At 55.6% G+C, this 18,557-nt stretch overlaps 3 protein-coding genes across 14 annotated transcripts in view; 1 reads left to right on the top strand and 2 right to left on the bottom strand.

Moving 5' to 3' along the window:
• The window catches only part of PPIL6 (peptidylprolyl isomerase like 6), a 35,852-nt gene extending 32,604 nt beyond the window's left edge, over positions 1–3,248 (bottom strand). For all 8 annotated transcript variants that reach the window (XR_011481904.1, XM_070449984.1, XM_070449988.1 and 5 more), the window contains exons 1-2: positions 3,040–3,248; positions 26–121 (exon numbers count right to left, since the gene is read on the bottom strand). Coding sequence is in view for 7 of the 8 variants with exons in the window: in XM_070449984.1 (XP_070306085.1) it covers positions 26–121; positions 3,040–3,162 (219 nt within the window). In the remaining variant the exon portion in view is untranslated. The remainder of the gene's footprint in view (positions 1–25; positions 122–3,039) is intronic.
• A 437-nt stretch (positions 3,249–3,685) lies between these two features.
• SMPD2 (sphingomyelin phosphodiesterase 2) lies at positions 3,686–6,606 on the top strand. Of its 3 annotated transcripts, none has more exons than XM_020900937.2 (10): positions 3,686–3,839; positions 4,051–4,147; positions 4,246–4,322; positions 4,671–4,764; positions 4,906–4,995; positions 5,230–5,312; positions 5,442–5,574; positions 5,669–5,773; positions 5,949–6,102; positions 6,201–6,606. In XM_020900937.2, exons 1-10 carry the CDS (start codon positions 3,790–3,792, stop codon positions 6,587–6,589), a joined length of 1,272 nt encoding a protein of 423 aa, XP_020756596.2. In that variant the 5' UTR covers positions 3,686–3,789; the 3' UTR covers positions 6,590–6,606. The 3 variants fall into 3 exon arrangements, with proteins under 3 accessions (XP_020756596.2, XP_020756597.2, XP_070306084.1); XM_020900938.2 differs by having other exon boundaries at positions 5,230–5,316; positions 5,503–5,574; XM_070449983.1 differs by lacking the exon at positions 4,906–4,995.
• Positions 6,607–6,740: 134 nt separating this feature from the next.
• MICAL1 (microtubule associated monooxygenase, calponin and LIM domain containing 1) lies at positions 6,741–18,112 on the bottom strand. 3 transcript variants are annotated; one of them, XM_070449977.1, is made up of 26 exons: positions 17,725–18,105; positions 16,124–16,177; positions 15,695–16,000; positions 15,389–15,596; positions 15,062–15,166; positions 14,618–14,722; positions 14,352–14,507; positions 13,618–13,718; positions 12,861–13,118; positions 12,473–12,588; positions 12,154–12,280; positions 11,884–11,965; positions 11,178–11,325; positions 10,572–10,762; positions 10,298–10,386; positions 10,119–10,172; positions 9,843–9,926; positions 9,567–9,723; positions 9,174–9,250; positions 8,631–8,907; positions 8,430–8,530; positions 8,050–8,163; positions 7,829–7,922; positions 7,556–7,655; positions 7,368–7,441; positions 6,741–6,987 (listed from the first exon to the last, which is right to left on the bottom strand). In XM_070449977.1, exons 3-26 carry the CDS (start codon positions 15,950–15,952, stop codon positions 6,839–6,841), a joined length of 3,225 nt encoding a protein of 1,074 aa, XP_070306078.1. In that variant the 5' UTR covers positions 15,953–16,000; positions 16,124–16,177; positions 17,725–18,105; the 3' UTR covers positions 6,741–6,838. The 3 variants fall into 3 exon arrangements, with proteins under 3 accessions (XP_070306078.1, XP_070306079.1, XP_070306080.1); XM_070449978.1 differs by having other exon boundaries at positions 10,119–10,160; positions 17,725–18,099; XM_070449979.1 differs by lacking the exon at positions 6,741–6,987 and having other exon boundaries at positions 7,549–7,655; positions 17,725–18,112.
• Between the last annotated feature and the right edge of the window lie 445 nt (positions 18,113–18,557).

Below are 18,557 nucleotides of genomic sequence, written 5' to 3'. Positions count from 1 at the left end.
TTCCCATACCCAAAATATCCTTTACCCTTTTTTTCTCTTGTAGATACTGATGCCATGCAAATTCTTGAACAGGAATTATTATAGGATCTTCAAATTTGGATGGATAATTACTCTTCAGACTCTAGGTTTCAAAACAGAATATTATTTTAGAGTACATTCTCTTTTAAAGTAGAAATCATTCCCCCTGATTTTTATGGAGTGCTCAGGAAGTTTTACACAGTGTACACCCAAGTCGCAAAGTCTGGCTTAGATGCCCCTTGCCAGCTCCCAGAGGGCCCTGTGCTTACCTCTATTAAGTCCCTCCCCAGGCCACACTTATTTGTCTCTCATCTGAAGAGAATAAGCTCCCCGAGGGCAAAGACTATGTCTTAGTTTCCCACTGGCCTCAATATCTGGTACATAGTAGACCATCCACACATAGCAACTGCATAAACAAGTGAACAAATGAGCTTATGCCAACAGTTTTGTGATCTGCCATGTTCCTTTAGGACCAGTTTTTCCCTAAATTAACTCTTACTACACCTCAGTGGAGCCATGGGTACTTTTAACTAAAAAAAAAAAAAAGTTATTACTTTAATTCACTGACATGGAGAATAACCGAAAGATATGGTTGTGGTTATAGCCCCTGGGGAAAAGAGAAGTAAATATTAAATATATCTTGGTCTAGATATTGAGCATGTATTGACTTAATCTATTTTGTTTTGTCTGTATGCATCAGAGAAAATTCTTTCTAGTTAACAATACCTGTTAAGTTTTTTTTTAATGTTAATGCTCCTTTTAATGTTATAGTTTGTCTTCTTCTAAAGCAAGAGAAGGCAGTTGAAGCAATAATATTTAGGCAGCACTTTTCTGAGCAGGTCTGAGGAGTAAATGAACCAACAGGGAAAAGTGTCAGCTGGCTGCTTCTGTCATAGTCTAAGGGGACACTGGCTTAGCACACTTCCTCAAGGGTGGATAGTCCGAGGGGGAGAAAGCCAGGCCAGGAGTGTACCCTGCCTTGGGACCAGGGGTAGCAGAAGAGGGCAACAGCAATCTGGCCATTGCCTTCCTAGACCACTGCACCCAACCAACAGCTGATGCGTCCTTTTTCTCAATTCTAGTGTTTGTGCTCTGAGGCAGTCATGCAAGATGACTGCTGTTTTTCACTGAGGGACCACCTGGTGTAACTGATAAGCCTAAGAGTTTTCAAATTAAGCATACTTAATCATACTTTCTTCATAATTTGTTCCAGAATTGACTGTATTATGCAATACTACTCTTTATAAATCTATCAGTTAATTAGGTATCAGAGATTGCCTGCAAGTGATCATGTTGGAAATATATTCCAAGGATCCTTTATTAACACAGAAGTAACTGAATTTACACTGATATGTTTTCATACTCATATAGAGCTACAGTAGGCAAAAGCTTAAGTGAAAAACAACATAATTAATATAATAAAGACATTGTTTTCTTGACTTAGTGTCCCCTCTGACAGGGGTTGGCAAGCTGATCAGTCGGCCAAATCTAGACCACTGCCTATTTTTCTAAGACTTGAGAACTAAGAATAATTTTTAGATTTTTACACAGTTAAAACAGAATCACAAGAAGAATCATTTCACATCATGTGAAATTATATACAAGTCTAATTTCACTGTCCAGAATCAAAGTCTTACTGGAAAACCACCATTCATTTCTACACTTTCTGTGGCTGCTTTTGCACAGGACAGAGTTGCGTAGTCATGACAGAGCCTGTGGCTCCAGAGGCCTCAACAGTTTAATGCATGGACTTTACAGAAAAAGATCTGCCAACATCTTCTCTGCACTGTGAAGAAAACGTGCTCCTCCAGATAAGGAGCTAAGAAAAAGCAAGAGAAAAAAATCCCTCCAACTCATTAAATACAGCCGTGGGCCATATAACTTTGCTGATCCCATCAGCCCAGCTAACACAGACTATTTTCACAGACTTCTTATCACTTGTTCTCTTCATCTTAAGACTTCACCTACATCACAAATTAGTCACTATTTCCTGATTTGATACAAACTCAAATCTGTAACTCTGTGGACTTGGAGCAGGCAAGAAGTTAGGAAATTCTTAAGATTTCTTCTACTTGGGAACATTTTGTGTGAAGTGATCCAGCTGGGTACTTTGGGAGATACAAACTTTAATAAGGCTTTGTCCTGTAGTCTAGTGTAGTTTTGAAGGAGAGAAGCTTGGCTTAATCTTATAAAAGCATTTCTGGAACAAACCCCAAAGACATGCTGAATTTTACATTTCAATATTTCACATACTTCTACATTTCTCCTGTGTTCAGGTTATAGGAGTGCTGCAGCATTGCAGACCTGGCCAAATTCTTTCAGTTACTTAAAGTGTTTTTCATTTTGCAGTGTTCTGCATGTTTACAAAGAAATGTCTGGATTCTCCAGAGCACTTGGGGGTCATTTGTTAAGAAATACCTTAAGCAGCTAATTCGACTGGGATGTAGTGACTGCTATAGAAAATTTAAAGGAAAAAACAAAAAACAACTCCCCCCCCCCCCCCCGAATGAATAGCTTTCAAAAACCATTTGGGGAAGGAGTTTGTAAAAAAAATCAGCTAGTTATATAGTAATATTTTTTTAGATTAGAATATTTTTAATTTAGTATAAATATCTAGTAGTCAGATCTAATCAACTGTGTTTTCAGTGACATTCAATTAATGATAATGTTGCTTGTTAAGTATTTTATGAATTTATATGGTAATATTTTTCCCACGGAGTTTCAAAAGCTATGATTTCAATTAAAAATTAGTGTGGAATAAAATGTGTGTTAATGTATAGACAGGAATCACCTTTCATTCCCAGCAAGGTTCTGAACGATTCCTTCACTCGAATCTCCCGTTAAAGGCAGCCCTTCTCGAAGTGGAACTCCCGCCCAGACCGGCACTTGCCACCTGCACGCTCCGATCCATTCCGACACAGCCATCCCCAGCCGGGACGACCCCTCCCTGAACCTCGACCCCCGCCACCAGGTGGTGCAAGACCGGGAAGCGGGTCGCACTTGCGGTGTCTTCGCAGTTACCTCAGCGGCGCTCTTCGCGATCTGAAAGCTGGAGCTCTTGAAAAGCCCTACCACCTTCACCTGAAGCGGCTGCTCGGGTGGCGACCGCGAGATGCACGGAACCGACGGCTGCTGGCTCGCCATGCCTGCGCGCGGGGACTCCTCGGGTCACAAACACTGCGTGTCGCCAGGACAACCACCGCGCGGCCCCGCCCCCGCCGCTCGCGGGGAAGAGGGGGCGGGGCGGGCGAGGGGCAGGGCCCCGGTCGGCGAAGTCCCGGCCTTTCCTCAACTTTGCGCCTGTTGCTGTTGAGCCGGTAGAGAGGCGGGAGAGGACCCATAGGCGGCCGCCACCAGGGACGAGCTCCGGCGAAAAGGAACGCGGATCCCACGTCCCGCGTGCCTTAGTCCGGCTCGCCGCTCTCTGGAACCTCCTCTGGGAGCCCCCACCCGCCCTCGCCTCTGGGATCCCTCTGTCCCCGCCCAGGGTCCTCCGTCACGGCCGTTGCCTTCGGTCAGCACCAGCCTTCACCGCAGAGCGCCTTTCCGGGTTAGCGCGCCGCCAGATTGGGGCCCCGCCGGCCGGTTGCCTGGGTAACGCGGGAATCCGCCCCCAGGCGCGTGCACTTGAGCGCCGCGGCCTTCCGGGGAGCGCGGGAGCCGGGCGGCCACCTGTACGCAGTGCCCCGGGAGCAGCGCCGCCCGCCAGTGTCCCCGCCGCGGCCGTCGCTCTGGAGGCCGAACCGTCCCGCGCCGCCGAGTGTCCCCGCCATGAAGCCCAACTTCACCCTGCGACTGAGGGTCTTTAACCTCAACTGCTGGTGAGTGAGCCCCGCGTCCCGCCCGCACCCGCACTGCCAGAGGAAGGAGGCCTTCCTCACATCCGGGCCACGGCGCTCCCCTGCCCTACAGCTTCGGGGTCCGGGGGGCAACCCGCACCTCCACGGCCGGCCCCTGGCCCCAGCTCCGGTACTGCCCCGGAGCGCCGAGCGCCCGCAGCCGTCACCTCCCCCCTGCGCGTCTCGTCCTCAGGGGCATTCCGTACCTGAGCAAGCATCGCGCCGACCGCGTGAAGCGCCTGGGAGACTTTCTAAACTTGGAGAGCTTCGACCTAGCTCTGCTGGAGGAGGTGGGGCCGTGCGGAACCGGGCTGCAGGGGGGCAGCTAGGGTGGGGGCGCTCTCCCAGGGGGAAGGGCCAGGAAGGTATCTTTAACCCCTTCCCCCAGGTGTGGAGTGAACAGGACTTCCAGTACTTGAGACAGAAGCTGTTGCCCACCTACCCAGCTGCACACTACTTCAGGAGGTAAGCAGCCAACTGGCCTGGAAGCCTAGTTTCACACCTTGAGGTGCTTGGCCCTGCCAGCCCCTCCTCCCTATGCTGCCTGCACCCTGCTTCCTCTCCCCCAGCATCCTCTCCTCTGGGTGTGGAAACAGGAGAAGGTGGAATGAGGAAGATCTAGCTCTGCAGCTCATCAGACTTACTATCAGGCCGTCCTATCACCCCACACAAACAACTAACACTTTGTGAGCTTCCATCAGCTGCAGAGAGAGAAAAAAATGTAGCTGCTAAGAGCTGGGAGACAAGGGAGGGGGAAAGGCCTGGGTATTTACCTGCCTGCTTTGTGACTGCTAACCAGGATTTGGCTTTCAGCGGCATCATTGGCAGCGGTCTCTGTGTCTTCTCCAAACACTCGATCCAGGAATTCACCCAGCATGTCTTCACCCTCAATGGCTACCCCTACATGGTGAGCCTGATCTGGAACTCTTCCACCACCCTCCCCCACCTCCACTAACACGTGGTAAAGGAGGTAACCTTCCTAGGACTGCAAGGGATGGGCAGAGAGAGGGGGGCAGTGCTCTGAGTTCTGTCCCACTCCTGCCTGCAGATCCATCATTGTGACTGGTTCTGTGGGAAGGCTGTGGGGCTGCTGGTACTCCATCTAAGTGGATTGGTGCTCAATGCCTACGTGACCCACGTGAGTGAAGCCCACAGTGCTTAGGGCTGGGAGAGGCAGCCTGGTCCTGGGAGGGAGAGAGGGGACGCCTTTGGTGGAGTTGCCTTGAGGTGAGTTGTAGGGGCAGGATTCCTAAGGCCAGCAGGCAAAGTTCACACATATTTTACCAAGCACCATGCCAGGTGACAAACTTGATTTATACCTGCCCTTGGGACCTTGAGTCTCACCTGTTACTGTCTCCTTTATCTTGCGCAGCTCCATGCCGAGTACAATCGACAGAAGGACATTTACCTAGCACATCGCGTGGCCCAAGCTTGGGAATTGGCCCAGTTCATCCAGTGTGTGAGCCTGGGCTTAACAGGGAAAATAGGGTGGGATCCAGGGACTGAAGGGTGGCTGTAAGGTCCCACTTTTAGGGCAGAACTGATGAGGGAAGAATTCCTGCCTCACCATCTTGGTTCCTCCAGCCACACATCCAAGAAGGCTGATGTGGTTCTCTTGTGTGGGGACCTCAACTTGCACCCAAAGGACCTGGGCTGCCGCTTGCTGAAAGAGTGGACCGGGCTGCATGATGCCTATCTGGAGACCCGGGACTTCAAGGTGAGGACCTGTCTAATTATTTATCCACCTGCACCCTCAGCATCATTCCCTCCTCCTTCCCCTGCATCCTCACTCAAGCCCACTCTTCACTTAGGGTTCTGAAGAAGGCTGTACAATGGTACCCAAGAACTGCTACGTCAAGCAACAGGACCTGGGGCCATTTCCCTTGGGCATCCGCATCGACTATGTACTTTATAAGGTCAGGCCTCTCCCCGTTGCACCCTCCGTGTCTCTTCATGTCTCACCAGCCTGTGCTGATCCTTTGTCCAGCTGGTCTAGTCTTACATTACTGGCAGCTGGAGAATGGATAGCCAGGAACTGGTTCTCTGGAAACATACTTCCAGATAGAAGTTTCTCTTTGGCCCTTTTCCTAGGCAGTATCTGGGCTATACATCTCCTGTAAGACTCTCAAAACTACTACAGGCCATGACCCTTACAGCGGCCCCCCCTTCTCTGATCATGAGGCCCTGATGGCTACCCTGTGTGTGAGACACAGCCCCCCCCAGCACAACCCCAGCCCTACCCATGGTGAGTCATCCACATCCTTTTCTTTGGCCCTTCTGACCACAGGCACCACCTCCACTCTGACCATTATTCTGCCTCCCCACTGTCCTGCCTTGTTGTAGGACCAGCAGAGAGCTCGCCATTGACCAGTGTGCTAAGGGAGGCCTGGGCAGAAGTGGACCAGGGCATGGCTCAGGCTCGCTGGTGGGCCACCGTGGCCGGCTATGCAATTGGGCTAGGGCTTCTTCTCCTGGCGTTGCTGTGTGCCCTGGCGGCCGGAGGATGGATCAGGGAAGCTGCTCTACTGCTCTGGACCCCCAGTGTTGGACTGGTGCTGGGGGCAGGTGCCTTCTACCTCTTCCACGTGCAGGAGGCCAAGAGCTTGTGTAAGACCCGGACCGAGCTTCAGCACGTGCTGGGAAGGGCAAGGGAGGCCCAGGACTTGGGCCCAGAATCCCAGCCAGCCCTGCTTCTAGGGCAGCAGGAGGGAGACAGAGTTGAGGAACAATAAAGCTTGACACTTTTGTGGCTCGGCTTATTTCCTTGTAGAGGCAGTGACTGGGGCCAAGGGTCAGTGTGACTGTCACAGTGTAGACCTTTGGGCTCCCACCTGTCTGCCCTCCCTGCTCAGTCCCCACCTCACACCTGCGGCTAGCCAGAAGTCCTGTTTATGTCAGAAACTTTATTGTAAACAATGAGGCCCTCTCCCAGGCAGCCCAGATGAACATAGGACGATGCTGTCCTGGGGTAAGGCGGTCTTCTAGCACTGGACCCCAGGCTCTGAGGCCAGCTCACTGAGCCTGCGCTCCTCCTGGAGGCGGATGAGGGCATCTCTCTGGTTCACCACATCCAGTAGCTTCCTCAGGACCTGGTCCTCAGCCTGCCGATCGGCAGCTGTCTTTAGGGTTTCTGGAGGGAGGAGATGAAACTTAAAGAGGACAGAGGATGCGGCAGAGAGGCACAAGAGGCACAGGCCTGGCCTGTGTGACTTCTACAGCCCCTGCTGTTTCCCGCCTGTGAGATTGGCTTATCAACACTAATGGTTTTCTAGTATTGTTTAGCTGCAACATCATTCTTAAAGGAAATCTGGTGTAAAAGCTCAGTTGTACACTCTGACTGAAGGTGCAGAGTAGGGGCTTGAAGCCCCATCCTCTGGCGTCCTTCAGTTCAAGAGGCAATTCAGGAGGCATTTCAGCCTCAGAGGTACTCAGACTGGATGACTATTGCTGGGCAGTATCTGCAGTCACGAGGCTTGTGCAAATACCAGCCTCTCCCCACATTCTGCCTACCTTCCCGGTTCATGTAGGTTCGCAGCTCTTGGTCCAGCTGCCACTGTTTCTCCTCCAAGTTCAGCTCCTGCACTCTGTGGAGGGCAGGAATAGAAAAAGCACAGATGCCTAGGGTGAGCAAAGACCTGGCTGGGGCCTGCCTGACTCAATGCCACTGTCCCCCACTCCCCAGCCCTGACACCCTTTACGTGATCATGAGCTCAGCCTCCTCGGCCACCAGGCTGTTTTTCTTCTGAACGAGCTGTAGCAGCTGTTCCACCCATAATGCCTTCTGCTTTTCGGGGGAACCTGATAAGGAAGAGAGGGGGCCAGTCAGGCCTCCAGCCAGGATCATAGGAGTCATGGCATAAGGCATAGAGCCTGCCGTGAGCCAGACCTAGCAGTTTGGGGGTTGCTGGGGGCAGAACACAGTGCCAGGAGGCAGAGGTGGTCTAGTTTATCCCTCCCCTGTCTTCACTCACTGCTCTGGCTCCTCAAAGCCAGCTCCAGCTCCGTGCCTCTGGCCTCCAGCTCCCTTAGAGCAGCCTCGATCTCATTTAGTCGCCGCTGGATGGCCTGAAGGGTATAAGACAGGGAGCCCAGGAGTCTGGTGATGGCTCAAGAACAGAGTCCCAGAGGAGCTCTGATCCCCAGTCTAAGGACTCTGACCCCATCAGAACCTCTGGGAACCCTGAGGCCGCACCTGAGCCTTGCAGAACCGCTTCATCTCCTCCTCCTTGGCCCGGCGCAGCAGAGTCCGACGCCATGTTGGATAATTGTTCATGGTGCCTGAGTTCTTAGCCAGGTTCCTCAGAAACTGTGACAGAGTCAGGTGGATAGGGGTTGGGGAAGCTCCATTTAAGAAGGACCAGAAAGACCCTAGGCTGGAAGTGGGGTAAGTTCTGATAGAAAACGTAGAGGCTTAGAGACATGAAAGAGTCAGGCCAGGTGAGAAGGCATTTGGAGACATTTGGGCTCAGAAGAGGCTGGGTGCTGTGGGTTTCTCCTGGGTGAAGGGAGGCGTGTGTTTAGTGGATGTGTGCTGGCTTGGGCAGAATAGGTGGCCAGGTTCCTCCCGCTCACCTGTTCCATGTCTGAGTCCAAAGGCACATCTTCCTCTTCCTCTGTTTCCTCTTCACTGGAGGAGGAATTCTCTTCTTCCCCCTTTTCCATGGCCTCAAGAACTGAGTAGGACATGGACATGGGCTGGAATCCCCATGACCTCCCTCCCCATGCCCCATATCCCTGTCCAGGAATCCAAAAACCACCCAGCCCATCCCCTACCCTGAGGGCTCTGGACTGGCATTCCCCAGCCCTTGAAGCTTGCTTCCAGGGCTTGGCGGGCCAAGGCAGAGCAGCTTCGGGGGGGCTTGGGTGGAGGCTCCACTTCTGGGTCAGGGGTGAGATGAAGGGAGGATAAACGCTGGCGTTCTGGGCTGGAGAGGCGGATCAGTCGACGGGTGGGCTGGCTGGGGCCTGGGACAGGACTGGTCCCTTGGTGGAGGGCTATGGGAGTCGCAGGGCCTGAGGGCATGTCATTCTCACTCGGCATGAGAAGGTCCTAGAAAAGCCACCAAATGTTCTGGTCAGTGACCTGTCCAGCGTGGGCTGAGGCTGCCCCTTGAGACAGATGTGGGCCCTGGCATTCATCCGTTTGTGCCATTTACTGAACAGTGTCAGGCATTGTTCTGGATACTTGAAATACATCAGTAAATAAAACAGGACAAAGGTCTCTGCCATCGTGGAGTTTACACTCTAGTAGCACTCCGCTGGGCCAGGGAGCCCCTTCCTCCTCACCCCGCCACCACACACTTCCACAGCTTTTACCTGACTCTCAGGACCTCTTTCGCTGCCATCTTCTTTGTGGCCTGTCTGAGGCAGATGCTGGAGGCAGTAGAAATATCCTGGGAAGGTGGGAGAGGGAAAGAGGCATCAGATGTAGGCAGACCAAGGATCAGATACTCAGTCTATCAAGGAAGGTGGGGGTGACAAGACTGCATTTGCTGGTGAATTTCTACCAGCCTCCTGGTTTCTCAGAACCCCACATTTGGGGCTTTGGAGGGGACAGAGAAGAATGAGTTTGGGAGAAGAAAGTGTAATTTTCAGCTTGTTTTTCTACCTCATGCCCAGCACCCCAGTTCCTCTCCACTTTCAAGCTCCTGACCCTGACTGGTAGGGCCAAACGCAAAGTCCCTCTGAATGCCTCCCAGGCCCACTCACCATCTCCTGGGTGCTGCTTATAGCCACCTGGCCATAATGTGGCCTCACAGATATGACAGCGGAAGCAGCTCCGGTGGAAGAAATGGCCATCAGCACAGAGGCGTTCCAGGATATAGAGCCGTTGCCCACAAATTGCACACAGATCCTCAGCACTGGCCTGCAGTGACCCCCAGGTCCCAGGTCAGCTGGAGTCAAAGCCAAGGTCTGCCCCTCCCCTGAAACACACCTCCCTGCCCTTCCCAGGCCTTTGCCTGCAGACAGGGCCCCTGTGCTCACGTCCTGCTGCTGGGATGGCGGTGTCATTGATTCATCAGGCTCTGGGACAGGTGGCTCCTCAGTACTTGGGGTCTCAGCCTCCTCCTGAAAAGGTAAGTGCTCAGGCCGAGAGCTAGAGGGACAGGGTCATGTGTGCAGATGAAAGAACTGGAAGGGAAAAGCGTGAGACTGGATGGGGGGTTGGGTACAGGAGCTTGGGTAGCAAGCAAGACCTGGGGGACAGGACGTAGGAGAGTACCTCAGGGAAGGGACTGTCCAGCCCCTGCATGCATTTACCTCCAAGCGAGGCTTCTTGCCACCAGCATCCTCCCCATTTTCCTGCAACAAGTCCTACATTCTAAGCATGGGCTCTGAGCCCCCACTTCTCCTTTCCCCCCATTCTGGATGTCATCCTCCATCTCAGGGACCCCCACAAGAACCCCACTGCCCAGCCCAACCCCACCCAAACTCTCCACCTGAGTCCGGGTCCGTTGCAGGGTCCTCTGCAGTTTGCCAAGGAATAGTACAGCGCTGGCAGTGCCTGGGGAGCCTTGGCTGACCGAGCCTGTGAGGAGAGTCGTGGAGATCAGGGGCGATACTATATCCCCTGAAGAGAGAGCTATGAGCCAGCCCAGGGGAAAAAGGATACCTCTCCCAGGACGTCCCTGATAGGGCGCTCTCCCTCGCTGTGTTCTGTCCCCCTCTCTCACACACACACCCTTGTCGTCCCACCCTAGTCTCCCAGCTCACCTGGGTTGTGTGGTATGTTCTTGAAGGCACTATGGAAGTGGCTGAGGTAGGCAATGAGGCCCAGTGGGTCACTCCCTGCCACCATCGCCTGTGCAGACAACACTGGTGTGATGCCCAGCTCATGCTCTGCCATCTTTAGCGCCCAAGAAGTAGCTTCCAGAGCGCCCATTCCCTGGAGGTCAGAGGGTTCCCTATGGGGCAGCAGGGAGAAAGGTCAGTGGGAGACCAGAACTTGACCCCACGGAAAGGGGAGACAGCAGCAGGGGAGGAAGAGCGGGAAAGGGAGGCGAGGGCAGGAAGGGTTTTTATTTACTGCACACCCACCACCACCCACCCAATGCCAACGGCTTCTGGCTTTGGGGGGCCTCCAGCACTCAGAGCTCTCCCTATTGAGTGCATGCTCATGGGCAGAGGGGCAGGAGTACGATCTCCAGGCAGGTGAAGCGACTAGAGCAGGATTATTAGCAAGCGATGGTGCTGGGATTCAGTGGCTGTGCCACCTCCTACATGGCGATCCCCTGCCATTCCACACTGGAGGGGGAGGTGCAGAGGCATGGAAGAGAGGGAGGGTCCGTCAGGGACCCCCAAGCCCAATCCCTGACTCACAGAAGGGCGGGCCGCAGCCGGTGCACCAGGGCGCACAGAGCCAGCCCGTCAGCCCAGGAGGAAGACAGGTCAGTGACGTGGACACCTGGGTACCCAGCCGTCTGCTCCTGGCACCAGCGCAGCAGCTCCTCCTGGGAGCCCGCCGCCCCTAGGAAGAGAAGGCTACACTTATACCCAGGGCACCCCAGCCCACAGAGAGAGCCCAGCTGCTGGCTGCGGGGTCTGTTTGGGAGCCAGAAGCAGGGACCCACCCCGACTGAGCCCCAGCCTAACAATGTGAGCAGCACCTCCTTCATCCCCATTTTCTCACTTGAAAAAAAAATCTTCTGGGGGAATAAAGTGAAATCACTGCTAGCTACAGAGAGGCCAGCAGGCTATGAACTGAAGGGCAAGGGACGCCCAGAGGCTAAAAGGAGAGGCAGGTTTGGGGTCTGCCAGGTGGGAAGGGGCAGGACAGCTGGGAACAGCGCAGCACGGCTGCCATCCAGTGTTCCAGCGGTGGTTAAAGTGCTGAGATACTCCACACTGGCTGCCAAATGGCTGCTGCCAAGCGCCCGCTGCCCTGTGCTCTCCCGGATGCCCCCCCCAAACCCAGCAGGGCTCCAGCACCCTGCTCCCTGCTGCCAGCGGCTGCAACTGCTATCGGTGCTTACACATCACTGTTCGGTCAGTGTTTTAGACGTGGCCCTGGAGGAGGTCTGCTCACCAGTGGCTGGCTTTCCAGAGTCTGTCTTGTCACTCATCTTCTTTACAGGCTCCTTGGCCTCCACGTCGTACAGGTCTCGTACCTACGGCAGCCCCTTTCAGGTCTTCAGGCGGCTGACCACACACCCACTCAGCCCATGGGGGAGGGCGGCCTGGGTGGGGCTCACCCAGAGGGACAGTGACTGCGTGAACCAGGAGGCAAGGCCTGACCTGGGGTAGGACAGCTGCCCTGGGAAGGCTTGGGGTGGAGGGTGATGCCAGGAGTTCTGACCTGGTTGGGGGTCACAGCCCGGAGGTTCAGGTTAGGGTAGCGGGTGGCGGGGTCCAGCCCATACTGCGCCACATTGCGATGCATGTTCTCTGGGGATGTCTGCGACAGGAGCTGGTACAAGCTCTCCCTGGGAGGATGAGGGTGAGGGGCGGGCATGAGCAGGAGGGCACCATTAGCGCTCACCCCTCAACAGCCACCGGGCCTTTACCATTCTCCTTTATCCACTCCCCCATGTACTCACCCAGTGTCTCCTAACCTACTCCCGAGTCTTGTCCCACATCCAGCCCTGCCCTGCCCCAGCCCCCAACTCAGGCCTCACCGCTCTGCCAACACCTCTAGGGGCCCAGCGCCCTCTGCCCACCGCTTCACCATCCAGGCGGCATCAAAGGCTGCCAGGAAGCCCCGGGCCACTCCAGTGCCCAGGGGCCAGAAGGGCTGCAGGGTCAGAAGAACAAGAAACAGCTCAGTGAGAGTCCAACGGGGGGCCCACCCCAACAGGGTTGCCCAAGCCCACATGCCCCTGGGGCCAGAGCCGGGGGGCCCCCTGACACCACCAAGCCACCCTCAAGCTCCTCTTTACAACAGTAAACCTTTTATTACCCTCCCCTTCCTATGAGGCCGCTTCCTCCCCCAACCAGGGAATCCCCATGCCTCCTTATGCGGAACCCAGAGAGCCACTCCCCAATCAGGGAACACAGAGCCCTCACCTCCACCAGGCAGTCCCCAACCAGCCCCAGCAGCAGGTGGGTGCCGTGCCTCTCCTGCACCCTAGCAGAGCTCTCTGCCCGCATCATGCTTGTGAAGTCAAAGGCAGAGACATCCGGCCGCCCATGGGCGTCCTGGGCAAACTCCAGCTTCCCAAGCTTGCCATGGGTGGCAAAGTCGGCAGCTGCCCGAGCGAAGCGCTGCAAAGCCTCAGGCACCACGTTGGCACTGCCCAGCAGTCGTTCGGTATCGGGCCAGTCCTGCGTGGCCAACAGATCAGAACCATCAGTGTCCCGTTCCCTCAGGTATAGCAGGTACACATCCTGAGGCCCCAGAAACAGGCTTCCCCAGATTATACAGCAGTTGGAGGCTGAGCTGGGACTAGACTTTGAACATCCTGCCTCCCAGGCCCAGCATCATTACATGTGTTCAACTAGTTCATTCAGTAGATATCTTCAGGGTGCTTACTACATAGCAGGCACCATTCTAAGCTCTGGGAATCATCAGCAAGGAAGAGACAGACAACCCTCGTGGAGCTTAGTCCTCATGGAGTGCAGTGCTGTGACTGGTATACGGTGTTGAGCCCAGAACAGGATTCATGTGGCCATGTAAGTCTCAGAGAAGAGCTCACTGAGGTAGAGAAAATGCTGCTGCAGACAGGACGGACTCCCTCCACACCCATGGGAGACCACGTCCAGGCCTGGACCCTACCTCCAGGGCCCACCATTCAGTCCCTCCCTGCATGGGCCTGGGCCCCACCTGACGCAGCACTCCCAGCCGTAGCAGACACTGCTTCTTGGCTGTCATCACGAAGTAGTGGGTGTCATCCTTGTAGTACACGATATTCTCCAGATCTATGCCTGTGGGGTTAGGGCAGGGCGCACAGGATGTGTCTCTTCTCATTATGTGTCACTTCTCCAAATACCCGAGACGTGCCTGACCTCTGAGCTGGGATCACAGCTTAGCCTGCAGTGGGTCCTCCCTGCACAGGGACCCATGAGTTCTGGTGGCACCATGGACCATCTATCTCAGGCCCAGCAGATGGAGGAGCAAAGAGAGAAACTTGGGTGGAGTGGCAGCGGGAAGATGTGTACCACATGGTCACAAGCTTGCAGAGGACAGCCTGGCTTCTCCAAATGAGATGCATATACTCCAAAGGGCGTGGTAGTGTGAAGCCAAAGAAAACCCAGAACACCTTCTGGAAGTACCGCTTGCACTTTGAATTTATGTCACTTTTATATTAAAGCCTATGTACAGAAGCACAAAACAAAAGCCCATGCATTTGGCAAGAGATTTCTAAGACTTGTCATGCTGGGTGGCCAAGTGCGGTTATGCCTGCTGACTCCCTGAGGGCTCAGGTTCTTTGCTGCCAGGACCACAAAGATGGACAAGTGTGGGATTCTTTGGACTGCAGACAGGTCTGAGAGGGAGAGTCGGGAACTAGGCCACAGTCAGGCACTTGGAAGGGAGACCCTGTGAGGAAGGGCCCTGACCTGTAGCTTTGAGCAGGCTCTGGAAGAAGCTCTGGTTGTAGATCCTGGCCACACCACTGATCTCGGGCACCTGTGTCTCTTCCACGGTGCGCCCATTCACAAAGTTAGCTGTGATGCCAATTGCCAGTTTGCCGCGCATTTCTCGCACTGTGAAGCCTAGAGATGGGGACAGGTGGGTAGTGGCCGGAGGATGAGGGGTGTAACAGCCTAGAAAGGCCCAGGAGGAGCTCAGGACGCTGGGTTCTTCAAGGGAAGGGATCACTCACCTTCAGGGACGAATTTACCTCCAGCCGCAGAGATGAGGACATCAAATTCATACTTGGCCAGTTGGGCTGGGGGGCTGGGCTGGAGCTGGGCGCGCCAACCACTCCCTGGGGCAGAGGATGAGAGTGGCACAAATACATAGAAAACTGAAGGGGTGTCTATATTCCCAGGACAATCCAATGAGATAAACAAACATTTAAAGGGTTTTGTGGTTTACAAAGCAGTGACACACTATCAAATGACACCTTTATAACAGCCATGGAAAGCAGGTGAGGAAAGAAACAGTTCACATTTTACAGAAGTCCAAAATGAGGCTCAGAGGGGTTTGCAAAAGGCCAGGCTGTGAGAAAGGGAGACTCAGCTGACTCCCAAACCCACCCTTTTTCTTTTGCAAGGCCAGGGTATCCTTGGTACATGGGGGTTCTCAAGAGCAGAAAAGTACTTACCCTTTTTGGGAGGAGGCTGAAGGCCAGTGAAAGTGATGCCCCAGTGGATTTCCACCCCCAGCAGTAATGCCACTTTCAACAAGAGGAGTTGTAGTTGCCGGATGCCTGGAAGGGAGAGGACATTAGCAACAGGGACCCCAGGATCCTACAGCCTTCCCAAACACCAATGTTTTACAGGTGAGGGACCTGAGTCCTGAAAGCCATCTGACTGCAGTGAATCTTGACCACCCTGCCTCTGGGCTGGCCCAGCAGCCCCCCACCCCCACCTACTGGCCTGTCTCTAGGCCCAGGCTCATTCGCCCCTCCAGGCCACTACACGGTGCTCACTGATGTGGTCCAGGGAGCCTGTGCAGAAGCGCCCATAGAACTTCTTGGCGCCGAGTGCCCGAAGGTCGTGGATGGTGAAGGGCCAGAGGTGGAGCACGTTGTGGCGAGAGAACTTGGTGCGCTTTTCCACCAGCACCACTCGGGCGCCCAGCATCGCCAGCTCCACAGCAGCCCGCAGACCACATGGTCCCGCACCCACCACCAGGCACTGCGAACACACAACGCAGCACAGGCCTGGTGTGGGCCCCCTCCTCTGACTCCGCCCACTCTCCAAGCCCCACCCCCGGCACCGCCTACGCGACACACCTTAGTGCCCGTGCAGGCCCGGCCCTGCTGGTAGACCGGCTGGCTCGCTCTCTTGTCCAGCTTGGCCCACAGCGACTTGGCACTCCAGTAGTTGAGCTGGGCCTTGACCTTGTGGTACTGGGAGAGACCCCCACCAGGCTCCAGCCCCAGGGCCCCACATAGCCCTTGGAAGCTGCTCAACACATCCTGGCACAGCTGGGCCTGCAAGAAGCTCTCAAAGTGAGCATGCGCTGGGTTGGTGGAGGTGGGTGAGGCCATGGAGACCCCTGGGAGGGGACCCTGGGGAGGGTCAGAGACGCGTGGTTGCTGCAAAGAAGAAAGGAAAAGATTGCAAGAGGCTGAAGAAAGGAGGAAGGGAAAAGGAAGAGGAGAAGAAGGCAGTGTGGTATCCCCAGGGAGCTCTGGGTCCTACCCAGATGGGTTCCTCACCTCTCTGCCAGCTGCTCCACAGACAGCCGCAATCCGTCCCACTTCAAGTGAAATCTGCCAAGTTTGGAAATGAAAAATCAGCAGTCCTGAGCCCGGGGGGGGGGGGGGGGGCTGCAGAAAGCTAGGGAGCCTCTGGCTCAGCCTTCTCAACCAGGTATCTCCAGGCCCTACTCCATCCCTGGGGGACAGGCATTCTTACCTGGCCTTCAGCAAGGCCCTGCAAGCAGGCTGGGGGAATTTCTCAGATATGAAGAAGGCAGGGTGTCAGAGAAATGGGCTTACCTTGCAGTACAGACAGGGACAGATCTAATATCTGCAACCCCAGCTGCCAGGCACACATCCTGCCCCATCTCACCCCATGCTTCGCTGTGCCTGGCAGCCCTCAAATGGACTCAGTGTGCTGTTGGGTGTGGTGTCTTATGCCGGGGGCAAAGTTTTCCTCCTTAGCACTTGCCATCGCCTCTTTAAGTGGGGGTGATGGTGGTGGTGGTGGTTTAGTCGCTAAGTCGTGTCCGGGACCCCATGGACAGTGGCCCGCCAGGCTCCTCTGTCCATGGGATTCTCCAGGCAAGAGCACTGGAGTGGCTTGCCATTTCCTTCTCCAGGGGATCTTCCCGACCCAGGGATCGAACCTGGGTCTCCTGCATTGTAGTCAGATTCTTTACCAACTGAGCCTCGAGGGAAGCCCTTTCTCTAACTACACAGGATCCACTTTCTCACCACCAAACTACCTTACAAGACAGCCCCAGGATGTTGCATCTGTCTGGTGACAAACAACTGGGTCTATTTCTGACTCACTGTGGTCAAAATACTTCCCCTGTGACTTACTACTGCTCCAGTGGGCCACAAGACTGTTGGGGGGTTGTGGGGGACGACAGGGCAGCAGGATTCGCTCCGCCCAGCTTTTCTCACTCCCATAGACACCCCACCCCATCCCTGCTCGCTCTTTCAGGAATCTCCCCAGACAAGGCCTCTCTTTGTCCCCTCTCCTTCGCTCGGCCACCCACGCAACTTGAGGGGTGGCAGAGCTTTCTCACGTTGGGACCAGGAGGAATAGAGGGTACAGGGATGTGGTTGCCCACGGGGGAGTTAAGGACGGTGGTGGCGTGGACGGGGGAAGACCCTTGAGCTGATCCCCCTGACCCCAATCAGTCGCCTCCCCGGTCCCAGCCCGGAGGGCAGGAGGCCAGGCCCAGGCAGGAGATTAAAATCACCGCCATAGGTCACCTGGAGAGGCGGACTAAAAGTCTGTAAGACCAAAGGTCTCTCTTGGAAGGTGGAAAGGAGGAAGACCTCAGCGAAGTGGGGAGAGGGGCGAGCCGGTCTGGAAACACCAGGACAAAGAATGTGCGAGCGGTAGGGCGGTCCAGAAGGATGGAGGCAGCTGGACCACTGGCAGCGGGCGGTTGGGAGTACTCAGACTCTGGACCGTAAAGTTTGGGAGGGGCTGGGCAGGACGGAGGCGCGGAGAGACGGCGCCTGACGGGCCAGGCGGGATTCACGAGGGCCTCGAGCCACATTTCCTCGGAGGCGCGTCCCTACCCCCACCCCGGGACCCCGCGGGCCGGGGGGCGCACATTTGGCGCAGCTGGACAACTTACCCGGGGGCTTGGGAGCCCGTAGGGGTCTCTTCCTGCCAGGCGGGCGTCCCAGTCCGGGCGGGTTGGGAGGCGGGGACAGAAGCGGGTGGAGGAGGAGGAGGAGGAGGAGGAGGAGGAGGAAGGGGGTGGGGGGGGGGGGGGGCAGAGGAGGCGCGGACCAAAACCCGGGATTGAGGGCTGCGGGCGGGTGCGCCCGGCCGGGGAGCCTAGCTGGGCGTGGGCTTCGGCCAAGCACGCTCGGCCGGCAGAGACTTTATGGGAGCCTCATTAGCATCTCATTAGCCGGCGATTCCCAGCTGGGGGCAGCCAGGGGCCCGCCCACGGCTGTAGGGTGGTGCCTGAGGGCGTGGCGCCGCAGACGCAGTGTTCCGGCTACGGGCCCATCCGAGGGTCGGAGGCTCCGGGAGCCCGGCAGCACACCAGCGGCCTCCGGCTCCGTTTCGGAGCCTGCGCCTAAAAGCTTGTCCTTCCCAGGCGGGCGAGGCAACCCGCCCTTGCGCAGTACCTACTGAGCTGCTGCCTCCGAGCCCTGGGCGGAGAAGGAGCTCGCACTGAGCAAGAAGTTTGAAGAAGCTGTTGGGTAGCCCCGAAGCATCTGCGTCCTTTTCACCTCTCCTACGAGGAGATTCACGGCCCGGGTACTCCACGATGGATCCAAGCTCGGTGTCCACCTACCCTGCAACCAGTCTGCACCTAGACCCGGGCTGAGGGCATCCGGCACGGATGCAAAGTCCTGGGAACTCGGCAATCTGCAGCTTCCACAGCGGCAGAAGTGAGAGAGCAAGGTCTTGGGGTGGGGCTGGGGGTGTTGGACAGTTACTAAGACAGACGTA

This window comes from Odocoileus virginianus, chromosome 19 (genome assembly GCF_023699985.2).
Source record: "Odocoileus virginianus isolate 20LAN1187 ecotype Illinois chromosome 19, Ovbor_1.2, whole genome shotgun sequence".
Lineage (NCBI taxonomy): Eukaryota > Metazoa > Chordata > Mammalia > Artiodactyla > Cervidae > Odocoileus > Odocoileus virginianus.
The sequence above is the reverse complement of the archived record's forward strand: the minus strand, read 5'-3'. Positions and strand labels throughout refer to the sequence as shown.